General features: G+C 35.9%; 1 protein-coding gene across 1 annotated transcript in view; it reads left to right on the forward strand.

Moving 5' to 3' along the window:
• Positions 1-18282, forward strand: part of LOC128248841 (uncharacterized) — a 353886-nt gene that overhangs the window by 94014 nt on the left and 241590 nt on the right. Inside the window, exons 51-59 of the mRNA XM_089358260.1 lie at positions 809-1045; positions 4400-4633; positions 5773-5943; positions 7297-7467; positions 9200-9439; positions 11979-12179; positions 13397-13567; positions 15105-15275; positions 16304-16543. Of these exons, the coding sequence (XP_089214386.1) occupies positions 809-1045; positions 4400-4633; positions 5773-5943; positions 7297-7467; positions 9200-9439; positions 11979-12179; positions 13397-13567; positions 15105-15275; positions 16304-16543 (1836 nt within the window). The remainder of the gene's footprint in view (positions 1-808; positions 1046-4399; positions 4634-5772; positions 5944-7296; positions 7468-9199; positions 9440-11978; positions 12180-13396; positions 13568-15104; positions 15276-16303; positions 16544-18282) is intronic.

Genomic DNA, 18282 nt, shown 5'->3' on the forward strand with positions numbered 1-18282 from the left:
TAGAGTGAGAATCAAACCCAGATCATTGACTCATACCACTCTCATACTAAAAGAACAATTAGGGAAAATGCTAAAGATCACTTCCTGCATGGAAAACAATTTGTTATATGGCTGATTAATTAAAATTTCCCCTTGAGTTGCTGGTAAAAACCATTATGTTAATGACTTATTCTGGTCATGAATTCAGAAGAGACAACATCATAAAGATAATTACTTCTGATGAATTAAAATCTTTTAGCTAGTTACATAAGTTTTGAGTATCCACATGTGCTATATATTTATCTTTATTCAGTAAATGATGATGAAAATAAAATGACTTTTGTAAAATCTGTAACGTCATGGGCCTTTTATATTCTCCTTTCTAATCACAACAGGATGTAATTTACCTTTCATATTTCTGTCATTGATAAAATAAGCACTGCTCAAATACTTAGCTTGATCTATTTTCATGTATCCTCTTCTGCAGGATCTGTGGCTTTGTGTTTAAGTTAGGAACCATTATCATTAATATTGGTAACTTTAACAATAATTATAATTATTCTTGTCTTTAAGGGAAATGGTTTGCTAGAATCATTCAAAGATCAGACAAAATGTATTGTCTTTGTTCTGGCTCTTTAACTTCTGCGATCACCTTCTGATATCAACTTCGCCCTAACAGGGACATTAAAATACAGTGCCATTGAAAGGATAAGGATAAATCATTTGACCAATTCTTACCTCATGAATTTGATTTTCTTTCTGTTTTGGAAATTATTATTGTTCTTTTTGTTGTTAATTTTCATTGGTCTAAATTTTACTTTTACTCCAGAAATTGAGATTTATTTTGTGAAAGTAAAAGATGCAACTCTGGATGTATCTGAGAAAACACTGAAGGAAGAGAACTTAGCAGCAGATGAGTGTGCACACAGATGTTTGTTAGACAAAACCTGTTTATCATTTGAAATAGTTAAAACAAAAGGAAAATGTTACTTATCAAAAACAAGTGCAGCTTTCCACAAGAAATTAAAACCAACAATACAGAGGGATTACTACCAAAGAGTAAACCGTAATTATTCTTTACATTTCAGTATTGGACTTAACCATGTTTTTTGAAATGCTTCACTCCATTTGTACTTCACAGTGATAAGTTTACTTATAAAGACAGACATAAATTTTTTGAAAATAAATAGAAGTGCAATGCTGGGAAGTATAAATACTGTTAAGGTATTTTCATTCAACATCTGTTCTTATTGAACATTTATATGCATGCGTTCAATTGGTTTTATTTTTAATATGTAAAAAAGGAAACTCGTTTTACTAAAATCTGTAGTAGCAGTAGAAGCGGCAGCGGTGGTGGTGGTGGTGGTAATGGTGATGGTGGTTAAAGTAACAGCAGCAGCAACAGTGTTAGATTTAATAGCAGCGTCAGCAATACTTGTAACAACTTTTTCTTCATTGATATTACTGCACAGTGTCTCACCACTAGTTGCTGTCCTATCTAATCTGACATACAAAATAACATAGAAAATTTCATGCTTATCTTGGAAGATTTTTATCTCCTATATTTTGTTGTTATGGCAGGATGCCCTTCATATCACCAAACCATTATGCTAAATGAGGGGAGTACATTTTCCCATGTCCCTAGAATCAGAGAATTTGTCTGCTGGGACCAAGGAATCTTCTCTACTTAAAAGAAGATTCTGTTCAGAAAGCCTCACTAGGAGAACAGATACATTCCTAGGGATTACAAATAGTATTCCCTAATTACTAAAACAATCTCTAATTTATCCTCAGATAAAAATACATTTAATTGCATTTTTTAAAGTACAACAATGTGTTAGCTAGGATTGGTTTTTGTCAGAAGCTAGCATAAACAGAGCATCCTCCACTTTCACACCTTCAACACAAATGTCTTCTTGAGCTGTGCATATAAGTACTTCTGTCTCTTCAGATCACTCCTCCTCATCCATAGCCACCAGTCCTCTGTATCTGTCTTCACATTCATATCTCTTGCAAACTGACTATACATTTTCCTTTCCTTCCATGCTTTCTCTTTTTTTAGTTCATGTCTTGTTTACATTTGCTTTTAGTTACACAATTATCATCATCAACATTATTCAATGATGATGGCATTCTTCGTGTGTTTCAACAGTGGCTCTACAGCATTTTTCATATCCCACCTTACGCTGTTTTCCTCTGCTTTGATGCAGTCCTGGCAACTGATCAAACCTCTCCCACCCTTTTTTCTGGACAGGTATGGCCTATCGGTGTCACCCTTAGAGTGGAAGGCTCTGTGTACTTTCAACATTTTTCTGGTTTTGGTATCCATTTTCTTCACTTCTCTATCATCATCATCATCAATACTATTCTTTTTAACTCAGGTTTTGTTGGAACTCCTGGAGTTTTGGATGCCATGCATGACAGCCTTGCTGCCTGCAGCCTACAGTACTATGTCATTTGTTCTTTTCAATTATCTAATTTTTTCCTGATTGTTCTTGCTGTGTCAAGTAGTCAAGCCATTTGTAACAGTAATACTGAGCACTCTCCCCTGATTTCCTTTATATTCCTTGTGATGTCTTTTGACACTGTTCATCTTTTTCATTTTCCATAGCTGGGCTATTTCGTACTTAAGAAGGTTACATATATCTATTTTTCTGCCCTCTATTTTGACTATTCTTAGGTCAAATGGGCACACATCATCAGCTATATAGCACATGTGATGCATCTTATACACCACCACTAGGTCTGGACTATTATGCCCTTGCACATGCTCTGTTTGAATTGGGAAAATGTACAATATTTCGCAGGCCTCCAATTCCACCACTCTCTGTAGTTTGTGGTCATACCACATCTTGCCTCTCTCTAGATCCTACTTTTCACAGTTTTTAATGTAGCACATTCGCTACCTCATTATATGACCACAACTAGTAATGGTTTTGGGTAAGTCTAGGATATTCATTTGTGATATGGGCAGTGGTTTCATCCACTCTATTATGAATATGGCACAGTGAAGATCCTTGCTCATTCCTAAGGTTGACCCTCCATTTTGTGGTCAAAGCTTAGTCTTGTGCTCTCAGTCTTTTTTCAGTGTTCCTTTCTTTAGCATATCCCACCTATGTTTTCCAACAACTTCACTTGTGGGTGCATGGAATTCATTGTGTACTCCCTTGTTGCACAAGGCTTCTTCATGTCCTTTTTGTACTTCTTACTTTGTTTTTCCCTTTTTCTCTGCTTCCAATACTCCCTCATTCCTAACAGACACTAGCAAGGTTTCCTGAGTTTGATACATATACAGTCTTTAACATATATCAGTCCTCTTCCTCCATTTGCTCTCTTCATGTATAGGTGATCAGTGTTTGCATGTGAATGATGAGCTCCATGCATCATTAGGAGCTTTCTTGCCTTTCTATCCAACTCCTTTCACTCTTTGTCTATTCACCTCAGAATTCCAGCACCAAACCAAACTATTGAGACTGCTTGTGAGTTTATTGCCAAAATTACATTTCTGGCATTCAGCTTTGAAACCAATTTTTTACTCAGTTGCTGCAGGAACTCTTTATTTGTCTTTTCTTTCATATTGTTGTGTTCAATGCCATCTGCCTCTAGTATTCCCAGGTATTTCTAACCATATTTGGTTCAATTGCCTTCATCATTTCACCACTTGTCATACATATGCTTTCTGTCCTGACAAGCTTTCCTCATTTCATCACCATCATAACACATTTTGAGAATCCAAGCACCGTCTTGATATCATTCAAGAAATCTGCACAAACTGAACTAGGCTGTCTAGTTCTGCTCCAATTTTTATGAAGTCATCCATGAACAGCAAGTGGTTCAGCTTCTCAAATCATATCCCAACTTTGTCTTCTGTCGTATTTCACTTGAGGGACTTAGTCTACAGCATACACAGGATCACAAAAAAAAAAACAAATTTCACAACTTGTGAAGTAAACACAGTGATGTCACTTGGCATGCTGCCTCGTGAATATCACTGCTAGCTCTTGCTACACTCACAATTGTATGTTGCCATCTGTTAGCATGCTAGAGCACTAGTCCAGGAACGTTTTTGATACCCTTGTACATAGGATAAATTCCAGCTGTTTCCTCTTGAAGCATATTTGCTTACTCTATTATTACAATCCAGTATGTAGTTGAGATGTTCAAATAATTGTTTGCAAGTAGCCTAAATGTTGAAACAAGGTTTCAAATAAGTCTGATGACCTACAACTTGTATGAATTCTTATTAGGATATCGTTTTGTGAATTCATTCTTTTGTTTATATTATGTTGTCCATTTACAAAATTATGCATCATATGTTTTACAATATTTTATATAAGAGTGTGATGTTTATGTAGGTACATATGTGTACTTGGGTTGGTGGAAGAGTGAAAAATATATTTCTTGGTGTTTCTTTTTTCAGCCAATGATAAACCCGTGGTAATTAAAAAAGCTAACATACCAGATCAGTATACTTTTGGACGATTTAAGAATAAGACCTTAGAGGAGTGTAGTCAAGCATGTCAGCAATATCAAGGATGTAATTCTTATGAGTACAACGAAAAAGATAAAATATGTGCCCTGAGTAATGTCACCCAGACAACTGAAGAACTTAAAGCTGACAATGGACTTTGGGGTATATATGTAATTAACTCAGGTCAGTAGAATGTTTCCATTTTATTTATTGTTTGCAAGCCAGTGTGTATTTATATTTACACACACACACACACACACACACACACAGGTATGTTGGTACAAACAGCAAAAATAGAACTCAAAAAGTGAGTATATGTATAATTTTATTAATATTTAGCAGAAGTAACAGAGTGACACAAGGTCTGAGAGTTTTGTGCATTGGCACTTATCGAAGTTTGATAAGTACCAACAGACAAAACTCTTGGACCTTCAGTCACTCTATTACTTCTGCTAAATATTAATACATATACACACACACACACACAACTAGCACTCCATTAGTTATGCCTGCAAGTGAAATTCATGTACAAGTAGCTGAACTCTCTATAGACTTCAGGTATCTTTAACATTTTTTTCAGGGAGATTCAATATAACATAAAATGTGTCAAGGCTGGTCCTTTGAATTACAGATACAACTCATTTTTCCAGTGGAGTGAACTAGAGCAAGATGAAATAAAGTACCTTGCTTAAGGATACAATGCATTGCTGGCAATTAAACTCACGACCTTATATCATGAACCAAATACCCTAACCACTAAGCCACATGCCTTCACTATATACACACACATAGGTACATGCATATACATACATACATACACTGTGTAGTAGCTCTGCTCAAACCATGTAATTTTTTGTTATCTCACTTTTCCCTGATGATATTTTGCTCATAACTTATAAATACAAATTTAATGCATAAATTTGTAATTTATCCAATGAGTATAAATGGAAACAGCTGTAGGAAGAAATGATTGTCAATTTATTAATAAGTAAATATTAACCACTAACTCACCATTTTCTTCTCTTAATTTATGTATTCTTTTTCTTCTTTTAGTCATTTGACAGCAGCCATACAAGAGCACCACCTTTATGTATATATACATACATACATACATACATACATACATACATATATATATATATATATATATATATATATATATATATATATATATATATATATTAATGATGTGGATGTACCTGCAGATTTCTTCAGTTTCTTACAGCAAATATCTTTTGTTTTAAATTTGCTATTATCTCCCACTTTCACCCTTCTCTTAACATATACTTACCTTTGATATGAATTTCTCTTATGAATTCAAGTTCACAGAAATATTGATTGTGGACCACCGATTGACGTTGCTGGTGCAACAAAGTCTTACAGTTCCACCACCTTTAAATCTAAAGTAACTTACACTTGTCCAGGAAGAGAAACATTTAAATCGAAATGCAAAAAGAACAGTAAATGGACTCCAGTACCGTCTGTTTGCAAAGGTAATGTAAATATGTTCTCACTTGTTGTCTCTGTCTTGGTAATTTTGTTTTAGTTTTATTAAATGTCTTTCTCAGAGGAAGAATGGTTGATTCCAAAACAATTTCCTCTAATCAGAAGCATCTTCAAATGCTTGCAAGAGAGTGAACTTTATTTAACATATCCAAGGGCCAGGTAATATTATTTATCTTGGTGATGGTTTAAATGTGCCTCACAAGAACAGGAACTGTGGAAGCTTAGGCAAAAGACAAAGATATAGTGTTCAGGCAGATGTTGTGGGCTAACACACTTTTAACTGAGTATTGGGTGGCTTCCATGTGTATATGGAGGCCTCAGAGTTGCTTCACCATTTCGTCCCATGTCTTCCTGTGTTTACCTCTACCACAGATTCCCTCCACAGTTGTCCAAAGTATTATCTACCGATGAGACATGATGTTCTAGTTGGGATACTGTATTATGAGATCCATTGAAAGGATAATCGCAAGAACAAAGAAATAAAAACCTACACTATGGTAGAAGCCATAGCCACTCATAATAAAAAGGAGTATTGGTGGAATGTCCCAGTGAAAACCTCAATAAAATATAAATACAATAGACCTGATGCAATGATTTGGGATAATGAAGAGAAACTGGGTACAGTTGTGGAAATCAGCTGCCCAGCAGATGTTAACATAAAGCTGAAGATCAGTGAAAAAGAGAATACTTATGCTGAACTATTGAGGAATCTGCCGTTACTCTATCCAGATTACAAGTTCAAGTTTATACCTGTAATTATTGGGGCACTGGGATGTGTAACACGCTGCCTAAATACCAATCTTGAAAAATTAGGTTTCTCAAAACTAGAAAGGGGAAAGCTGATTCAAAGACTACAGATCTAAGCTATCATTGGAACTGTAAAAATCTGTATAACTTTCCAGAAGTTTATCGTTTAAGTATCTATGAGCATTTCCAGATATGCAAGTATATGTATGAGATGAGAAGACATACATAAAACAACACATACAAATCTGCACATAGACATACAAACATACAAATCTACACATATACATACATACATACATACATACAAAAATATGTATACATACATATATACAAAAATACCTTGTTGTTGATGTTTAAATTCCAATGAAGGAGCCTTGAATCTAGTTTAGAAACTGGCTCTTTCTCTATTGGCAAGAAATCTTGAAATAAAACTGAAAAATAACATACATACACTCATACATGTATGAATTTATAGCTATATGCAAATGTCTTCAATTTGTCCAGTCATCTTTTATTCTAAATTTGTCATCACATTCTCAACCTCCTCCTAACATATAATAATCATTGATATCAATTTCTCTTCTCAATTCCAGTTTACAGAAACATTGACTGCGGACCACCAAAAGACGTTGGTGGTGCATCAAAGTCCTTCAATACCACCACCTTTCAGTCTGAAGTGATCTATATCTGCCCAAAGGGAGATAAATTAAAAGCAACATGTAATAAAGAAAACAAATGGACTACTGTAGTGTCTGATTGTAAAGGTAATGTGAATAGGTTATTTCTTCTTGTCTCTTTCTAGGTAGTTTTAGTCAATGCGCTTCTCAGTGGAAGAATGGTTGTGTCCATGACAATTTCTGTTATGTTTATGGAAGGAAGGAAGGAATAATCCTCTAACCAAAGACCCCCACAAATTCTTGCAACAGCGTGAACTTCATTAAAGCTACCCAAGGGCTAGATAATGGTATTAATATGGATGATGGCTTAAGTCCTCCACCGAAGAACAGAAAGTGTGGAAACATTCTTGCCAGCAAGCTTCCAACTAATTTCTGTCCACCAAATTCCATTCACATGTCCACTAAATACCATATATTGTTGTTCAGTAAAACTTATGACCTCCACAGCTCATCTTGGTCATTTTCCTTTCATTGCTAACTTGACATTTTTCAACCATAAATCGTGACATCATCCTAATGTCTTTACAGTATTATATTCTGAATCCTTGTTTACTAGAACTCAGCAATCCTCTGAAACAGATGTCTGTTGCCGTAGTAATCTTCCAGTGAACCATCATAAATTATCATACAAATAAAAATGATAACTGGCTTATACACAAAGCCAACAAGTTTTGATGACAGGTGTTTAGTCAGTAAGATCAACCCTTGAATTTAACTGGTATATTATATTATCTATCCTTGCAAGTCTAAAAGGCAAACTGATAATGAATGAGCCTGAATACTGAATACTTTTAATTCTCTAATTAATATAGATGTAAACATTGAAAATAAAGATGAGGATGATGATGGATTTGTCCTGAGTGTAGAAGGATCTCTGTCTGCCACCAGTTGAAGAACCCACCATCAAAGATCAACACAAACTCAAAGGACAAGTGTCTTTTCCAATTATTGTTCTTTGAGTTACAAGTTTATGATCTGAGGTCCTCATCCACTCTTGCCATCTTCATTTTGCATTCAATAATTTTTTTTTGAGGACAGTTCTTTCCTCTCCATTGTCATCTTCTTTACAATGAAACTTTAGGGATTAGGAAGGTGGAAACTCTCATGAGTTTAGGTCTTCATTCTGAGTGTCTTCAAAAGATCTTGTGTTATTTCTTTTTTTTTTTAACTCCAGTACTTATTCGCCTTGTTTGATAGTTCCTCATGTAGATAGGTTTTCTTTGCTTATTACATTAAATTTTGAGTGTCCATGTTTACTACATGTATAATTCACTGGATGATGATGAAAGAATAATTATTTTTGTTTTCCTAGGCAAAACATTGCAAAATCAGCAAAGTGATGAGTCTTGTGAACCTTATTAGTTGTATTCTATTACATTCTGGGTTGAAATCCCATGTACTTGAGTTTTCATTCTTCTGTGGTTGATAAAATAAGCACTAATCAAATACTGTGAATGATTTAGTTTCATGTATTTTCACTGCAAAAATATGCGGCCTTGTGCTTAAGTAAGAAACCACTATTGTTAATATTGTTGCTATCAACAATAGCTATAATTATTTTTGTTGTTAAAGGTAATGGATCAACAGAATTCTTTTAGCATCAGAGAAAATGTTTTGTGGTATATGTTCTGACTCTTTAACTTCTGAGTTCAAATCCTGCTGATGTAAACTTCGCTTTTCTAGCGACAATAAAATACCTGTCAACTTTAGAAGCCAATTTAATTTGTCAATTCTGACCTCAAAGATTTGGCCTACTTTCTATGTTAGAAATTGTTGTTGTTGTTATTTTTAATTGGTTTAAATTTTACTTCACTTCTAGATATTCCAGCGAATTTTGTAAAAATAAGTAGCTCAGTTATGGATGTATCTGGGAAAATATTGTGGAATAAGAAAAATGTAACAGTAGAAGACTGTGCAGAAAAATGTTTGTCTTACAAAAATTGTTTATCGTTTGAAGTAACTAAAAAAGGTGGAAAATGTTACCTACTTCAGGGAAGTGCAGCATCCGCCACAGAAATAAAAACATCAAATAGTAGAGATTACTACCAACGAGTAAAACGTAATTATTTTTGCATCTTATTATTCGATTCACTTTTCCTCTTTTTCTAAAATTAGGGATTCATTTATACTTCATATTATATTGACAAACACTTCTGTAAAAATATTCATAGGCTTAATTATAAGGTTCAACAACAGGTTCGACATTGACATCATCATCCTCATCATCATCATCGTTTAACGTCCGCTTTCCATGCTAGCATGGGTTAGACGATTTGACAGGGGACTGGTGAACCAGGTGGCTACACTAGGCTCCATTCTGATTTGGCAGAGTTTCTACAGCTGGATGCTCTTCCTAACACCAATCACTCCAAGAGTGTAGTGGGTGCTTTTACGTGCCACTGGCACGAAGGTCAGTCAGGCGGTACTGGCAACGGCCATGCTTGAAATGGTGCATTTTACGTGCTACCTGCACAGGAGCCAGTCCAGCGGCACTGGCAACAATCTCGATTTGAATGTCTTTGAATGTTGGTAATGATCACACTCAAATGGTGCTATTTACGTGCCACCCGCATGGAAGCTAGACAGCTGCTCTGGCAATGATCATGCTCGGAGAGTGCTCTTAGTGCTCCACTGGTACAGGTGCCATCATGATTTCGCTTTCACTTGCTCCAACAGGTCTTCGCAAGCCGAGTATAGTGTTCAATGAAGGAATGGTACGCATAAGTGGGTTGGCTATATCCCTAGCAGAGGCCTTGGATTTTGGTCTCACTTGGCTTGCCGGGTCTTCTCACGCACAGCATATTTCCAACGGTCTCGGTCACAAGTCATTGCCTCAGTGAGGCCTAATGTTCGGAGGTCATGCTTCACCACCTCATCCCAGGTCTTCCTGGGCCTGCCTCTTCCACAGGTTCCCTCAACTACGAAGGTGTGGCACTTTTTCACACTGCTATCCTCATTCATTCTCGCCACTTGACCATACCAGCACAATTGTCTCTCTCGCACACCAGTAGCAGCAGCAGCAGCAGTATGGCTGCTATTAAGTTTAATAGGATTAATATGCATCTACACTATAATGGAGAAAGCTGCTTATTAATTAGGTATGTAACAATTACTAAAAGTTCTAAAACAAAGCAATTGTTAAAGGGTTGACCTTCTGAATCTCCCTGAGAACTACGTTAAGGGTATACGTGTCTGTGGAGTGCTCAGCCACCTGCACGTTAATTTTATGAGCAGGCTGTTCCGTTGATCGGATCAACTGAAACCCTCATCATCGTAACCGGCAGAGTGCCATAATATGCAAGAGTGATAAAGAAACAAGGTGGGTTGTCTTTGGATGTGTTAGAAACAACAGCCAAATCACCCTTAAATCACTCACTTTTCATTCTGAAAATATTCTTTTCTATTCTAGGCACAAGGCCCGAAATTTTTTGGGAGGGGGCCTGTCAATTAGATCGATCCCAGTATGCAGCTGGTACTTAATTTATCGACCCTAACAGGATGAAAGGCGAAGTCAACCTTGGCAGAATCTGAATGTAAAGACAGTTTCCCTCTGAAAATATTAACAATTTAAAAAAAAATTTTTTACTGAAAATGCTCTTCCCATAATTTTGAAGTGCAAATTATGTCCGGAGAGGGATGTAAAAAGAAAAGCGTTTTTAACACTTTTTTATACAAAGATGCATCCCCCCCAACCCCATCATTTTGAAGGCTGTGTTAAAAAAAAAATGGGGAAAATCCCTGAAAACCCTTAGTGGTCAGCATGGCCATGATTTTGTAGGCTTTCTATGAATAATACAAGAAGGTTTTCCATCCTTTAGGGAATTATTACTCTTTACTTGAAATTTTTGTTTCTTTCTTTCTGTTACGCTTTACATGCTCTTTTATTAATCCTACATTATATCATCCTTTAGCTTCCCCAATGTTTTTGACTACCCTTAGTGATTACTAAAGAAATATTGTTATTGTTGTTATTATTTTATAGATATTTTAAAAATATTATATAATTATGTAGGAGTAAATATCATGTAAATGAAATTTTGAATAAAATATGAGAAAACCATTTGATGCATTCTTTTTTAAATGGACAATTTATTATAAAATCACGCTCCATTCACAAGATTAGTTTTTGGCGGACACCTTTATTAAGAATTACTGTGGATTCTTTTACATTACAAGACATTCAAAACTTTGCTTGAATGTTTCAGCTTTAGATAATCCATTTGTATATCCCACTTTTGTTTAGGATTAAATGGTTATATCAACACTTAGTATATTGGTTGAGCACATGTTTAAGGGATTATTGATCTTATAGAATTACACCGATAGAGAAGAGATGTACAAATGAATTACCTGCAACCTAAATATTAAAACAAGGTTTAAAGTAAGTCTCAAAATGTTCTACCGTTCACATGAATTCTTGCTACAGTATCATTTTGTGAACTGGTTATTCAAATATAATATATTGTCCTTTTACAAAATTATGCACTACATGCTTTATAATGTTTAATTATGTGTGTGTTTATGTGTGAGAGAGAGAGTGAGGGTGACTAAGTACGACTGAGTATAAAATGTATTCTTTTCCTTTCTTTTTCTTGAAGCCACTGTTGCGGAGGATAAAGCAAATACTGGACCACCTATGGATGAAAATGTAAAGAGGTGTTATCAAACTTGCCTGAATTATGTAGGGTGTAGATCATTTGAGTACAGTGAAAAAATGAATGCTTGTCATTTGAGTAATGTGACTCGCTTGACATATAAAATTCAACTTGACAATATAACTGGTTCCAATATGAAACCAGGTCAGTGGAAAGTTTCCATTTTATTTATTGTGTGCATGTTTGTATGTATTGATAAATATATATTTATATATATATATGCTCATCAGAACTGCAATGTTGTATAGTAGTGAGACATGTACCATGAACATAGAGGATGTTAGAAGATTGGAAATAAATAAAGTAAGCATACCCCTTTGGGTATGCACTGTAAGTGTACATGTCTAAGATAGTGTAAAAGTGCTGTGTGAAAAACTAGGCCTAAGAGAAATCAGATGTAATGTTCAAGATAAAAGTTTGCACTGATATGGGCATGCAACGCATATGGATGAGATCAGCTGTATAAACAAATGCTGATCATTAAATGTAGCAAGGGCTTGTGGACGACATGGATGTAAAAGACATGGATAAAGAGGAAAAGCTCGACCTCAAAATCTGAGCCTCACGAAGTAGATGACTCAGGACTGAGATATCTGGTCATACATAATTCTTGGGAGAACCTACCCATCATGCCAAAACTGACTTTTGGAAGCACTCTGTGTGTGTGTGTGTGTGTGTGTGTGTGTGTGTGTGTGTGTGTGTGTGTGTTTGCGCACGCGTGTGTGTGTGTATGTGTGTATACAAGGTGTCCCGAAATTATAAGTTAGTAAGTTTAGAGTTGCGTCAAGAAAGTTAGCAGTTTTATGAGTGTTTTCGAATGTCATAGGTTTAGGTTAGAGAAGAATTTATGTAGATCCTTTCTAGTTCTTTCTAAGGAGGATTTATTTATGCTTTTGGTGACTAGTAAAGCGTCGCCCCTGTATAGGCCTCCCTTAATGTTAGGGAAATTACCCAGCTAATGCAGATACAGGTATATTACAAATACAATTTGTAAATGGAACAGTAAAAATATGCAAGAATTTTCTCAAATTCAAGATGTGAATTTGTTTTTGTTATCTCCATTCTAGTGATAAAGCTTTGTATTATCATCATCATCTTCACTTAATGGCTGTTTTCCATGTTGGCATGGGTTAGTTTCTTTATTAGAAACCAATACATCAAATAATTAACAATAAAAGAGAACGTACATATGTACACACACACACATGCATGCACATGTGGTTCTATGTATTTATATGTGTGCAAATGTCTAGTTTGTTTCAGTCAACATCTTCTATTCTCAATTTGTTATTATCCCCTCATTCTTACCCTCTTCTTAATATATATTCACCATTAATATCAGTTTCTCTTACCTATTTCAGATTACTCAAAAGTTGATTGTGGACCGCCGAAAGATATTGTTGGTGCATCAAAGTCCTACAATACCACCACCTATAAATCTATAGTGACCTATACTTGTCCAAAGAAAGAAAAACTAAATTCAACATGTGAAAAGGACCATAAATGGACTCCAGTAGCTTCTACTTGTAAAGGTATCTTAAATAGCTTCTCTCTTGCTGTCTGTCTATGAAATTTTGTTTTATTTTGTGTTAAATGTCAGAGGAAGATTGGCTGACTCCATGACAATTTCCTCAGTGTTTGTGAGTGGTGGAAGAGTGAGAGCGGAATCTAGCTCAATACCACAGTCATTCTCAAATGCTTGGACATCATTAATCCTGCCCAAGAGTCAGGTATTAAACTGAGTGATGGATTAAGTCTGCCAACCAAACAGGGAAAATATGAAAGCTTGTTCTCTCTAGTTGGCTTCTACATAGTTTTCATTCACTAAAATTCTTCCTTTGATGTGAAGCAAATTTTTACTCACATAATCAAGACTCCACCCAGTACCAAAATGTTGTGAAGTAAACTTCTTTAAATCACAGTCATACCTGAGGATTCCTATGTAGATCTTCTCTTAATTTCTATTTTGACCTTTCCATCTGTACCATATGTCGTCATCCAAAACTGTGTACAATATAATGCCCTCAGTCTTCATTAGAATTCAGTAATCCTTTGAAATAACCTTCAAATGCTCTAATGATACTTTTGATCCACCATCTTTAAGTATAATAAATACTACTCATAATGATAATGGTTTCTAATTTATCCACAAAACCAGGAATTTATTCTTTACCATCGACTTCAGTATTTGAATGATACTGTATTTTATCAATCCCTGAATGGATAACAACAAAGTTGACCTTTGCTGGATTTGAACTCAGAACATAGAGTCTCAATACATAATGCAAAGGATTTCTTCCAATATTCTAATGATTCTTTGAGATGACAATTCTGAATTTTAATAACACAATCTGACAGCCAACGGCTTATGAGTATCCAACTTCCACCTGTGCAGATATATTTGACACCACACCGTCAGAATGGCTTTTCCACCTCCATTCAAATCTACAGTCTCAGAGCCACGCAAACTTGTAGAGAAGACACCAACTATATCTAACTTGCATCACTGGCTGCCCCCACTAGTGCCTGCTATTTACCCATAAGGTTTGTGATATTCCAGCACCTAATTTTTAGCAGCTGTTCCCTCATAGACCTGCTTCAGGGACCTTTCATTTGTGCTTCCACCCCATGCTTCTCAGAACAAGTTACAGGTTTATCGCTGTTGTACTAAGACTGAGTAAAGACTGCAATATATTTTTCAAGTAGGTGGCTGTACCTAACTTCCAAATGCACCTCTTGTTTCTTACATGATAGACGATGCAGTATGGTTATTATTTTGAAGACAGTCCATATCGTAGCTTGTAGTGTTATTTGTGCAACTTTCAAGCAGGTAATTGTACTTAGCCCACATATTTTATGTATTGGAACATGAATATGCATAGACACACATATAAGTATGTATATGTACATATACATATATGCATACATGTGTATATATCTATGTCTGTCTGCTGATTTTTTCAATTTGTTTCACTCAGTCCATTTTATTCAAAATTTGTCATTATCTCATTCTCACCTTCTTCCTAATATACAAGCATCATTGATATCAAATTCTGTTTCCAATTTCAGCTTATAAATACATTGACTGCGGAAATCCAAAAGAAGTTGTTGGTGCAAAGAAGTCCTACAAAACTACCACTTATAAATCTGAAGTGACCTATATTTGTCCAAAGGGAGAGCAACTGAAATCGATATGTGAACAGAACAGTGAATGGACTCTCGTAGCAAAAACCTGCAATGGTAATATAAATAGCTTCTATTCTGTTATTTCTGTCTACATAAGTTTGTTTTATTTTTGTTAAATGTCTTTGTCAGAGGAAGACTAAATGTATCCACAACAATTTAGATGGTGTTTGTGGCTCATGCAAGGAAGAGTGGAAGCTCTCCTTAGATCAGAGACCTTCTCAAATGCTTGCAACAGACTGGACTCCATTAATACTATCCAAAGGTCAGGTAATACTATTAAATTGGGGGTTCGATTACGTCTGCCAACCAAGAGCTAGAAGTGTAGAAGTTTGTTGTCTCTAGCAGGCTTCACATAGTTTCTCACCACCACATTTCATCAACAAGTCTTAGTTACTCTCACTTACTCTTTACTCTTTTACTTGTTTCAGTCATTTGACTGCGGCCATGCTGGAGCACCGCCTTTAGTCGAGCAAATCGACCCCAGGACTTATTCTTTGTAAGCCTAGTACTTATGCTATCGGTCTCTTTTGCCAAACCGCTAAGTTATTGAGGCGTAAACACACCATCATCAGTTGTCAAGTGATGTTGGGGGGACAAACATATACACACACATACATATATGTATGTACATGTATACGACGAACTTCTTTCAGTCTCCGTCTACCAAATCCACTCACAAGGCTTTGGTTGGCCCGAGGCTATAGTAGAAGACACTTGCCCAAGGTGCCATGCAGTAGGAATGAACCCAGAACCATGTGGTTGGTAAGCAAGCTACTTACCATACAGCCACTCCTGCGCCTGTGAAGTGAATATTTAACCACACAAACAAAATTCCACCCAATGCTATGTTGTTCAGTAAACTTATTACCTACACAGCTATGACTCAGCTCATCTTGATAGATTTTCTCTTAACTTCTAACTTGACCTTTCTCACTCATACTTTGTGTCATTCTCCAAAACTCTGTACAATATAAGGCCTGAATCCTTCCTTACTAAAACTTTTATATTTCATTGCTCTATATTTTTTACTTTAAATCCAGTTTTTATATTTCATTGCTCTATATTTTTTACTTTAAATCCAGTTAACCAAATCTATTTTGTGAAAGTGAGAGGTGCACATCTGGATGTTTTTGAGAAAACATTGTGGTCTAAAACACGGACAACAGCAGAAAACTGTGCGAAAAAATGTCTGTCTGACAAAAACTGCTTATCATTTGAAGTAACTAAAGGAAGAGCACGATGTTACTTATCAAAGAAAAGTGCAGCTCTCTCTGACAAACTAAGAGTGGCCAAGGCCAGAGATTACTACCAACGAGTAAAAGGTAATTAATTTTTGTATTTGGCCTTTGTTTTCGTGTTTTTCTAAAATTTGTGATTTCATTTGTACTTCATAGTATATAGACAACCATTTTAATGAAGACATCGACAGGTTTACCTATAAGGACAGGCATAGACACATGTCACTTTCTGACCATCATGTGGAGTGAAAGAATATGCAATTTTCCATTACTCTTGATACCCATACAAATGGAAAGAATTTGGCTAAAAGTATGCTAAGATCACCAGACGTGAAACCTCATTACCAAATATAGAAATATATGTTGTGAGTTTTGTCCAACACAAAACTATCATGGATTTCAATGTTAAGTACCACTACATATTTACTGGAAGGATGGAGAGATTGATTGGTATCTCAGTGGAAACAGGCCACCTTGAATGTGACTTTGTCTATGGTAGCCATTTTGGCTTACATTGACAATGTCACTGTCATGGTATCAGACTCTTTGGATGTAGAAGCCATAGATAAGATACTGAAAGAGTACTAGGTTTGTACAGGCACATACATAAACTGAGACAAATTAATGTTCTTGCAACTGCCACTTGGAGAGATAAGCCCAAGTTAACCATTAGTGAAAGTGCTCAGAATCTGTTGCAAATTAGAGTACCAGGTAGATTTGAACTGAGATGTTGTGAGTGGGGTGACCTGCCTCACTCAGAAATGGGCTAAAAGGAAACTGTCTCTGAATACTAGCACAGATGCAAGTAATGCAGACATTGATTTGGTGGTGTACTACCATCTGACTCTCACACGTTGATCAGGCTAGAATAGATACTTTTCCACTTCTTTTAGAAGGAATAGGTTCCACTGGTCAGGAAATCAATTTGCTGCCACACCTACTTTATAATAGTTTGTAAATGTCATACTCTGATGCTGACTCACCTACAGAAGTTTCTGACCCAATGCAATGATGATGACAACGATGAAAACCAGTATGAACTGATGAAAACCAGTGTACCTTTCTGTAGCTCATCTCCTTGACTAAGCAACAACCATGAGTCATGCATAGAACAAGGCTGGACATTTTGTATCTAGAATGTTGCCAGGTGCTCGCAGCAATAGAACAGCAGGTCAAGAGCATTGTCAGGAAAGTAATTATAGATTTTTATAGAGGATTAATTGACTGTAAGAGGGATGATGGCCTGGGATTAACTCTGGGTATCAATGACAACAGCTTGAACAGTTTCTTCTGGAGGACTTTTGGGCTGGGGTTTATGGACACAGTTGTATTTCATCCTTTATATTGTCCTCAATCTTTACTATTATCGTCATCTGCAGCAATAGCAGCAGCATTTCCTCAGATAAATAATCAAGTAGTGCAGGAAAGTATAATAACCAGTCCTTGGTCTATAGTATCATTGTAAAGTGGTACAAAAGCAAATGAGACATGGTAGAGAAAGGGAATTGTAGTGGAGTTAAATTATTGACTCAGGCTATGAAGATCATTGAGAGATTCACAAATGATACCACAAAAGATAAACCCTACATGAGATGCAACTTGGTTTCATACCTGGTACAGTTACAATGGATGCAATCTTTCTAGTGAGACACAGCAGCACAAGAAACACTTTACTGAGAATAAACTACTATTCTTAGTATTCACTAACACAGTCAATGCTTTTGACAGTGTGGCACACTCAGTAATTTGGTGGCCACTAAGGAAATTATATGTAAATAAATGGGTTGTGAAGGCTGTACAAGCTGTGTTCAAAGATACAGGAA

This window comes from Octopus bimaculoides, chromosome 10, assembly GCF_046866305.1.
Source record: "Octopus bimaculoides isolate indiv1 chromosome 10, ASM4686630v1, whole genome shotgun sequence".
NCBI classification, from domain to species: Eukaryota; Metazoa; Mollusca; class Cephalopoda; order Octopoda; family Octopodidae; genus Octopus; species Octopus bimaculoides.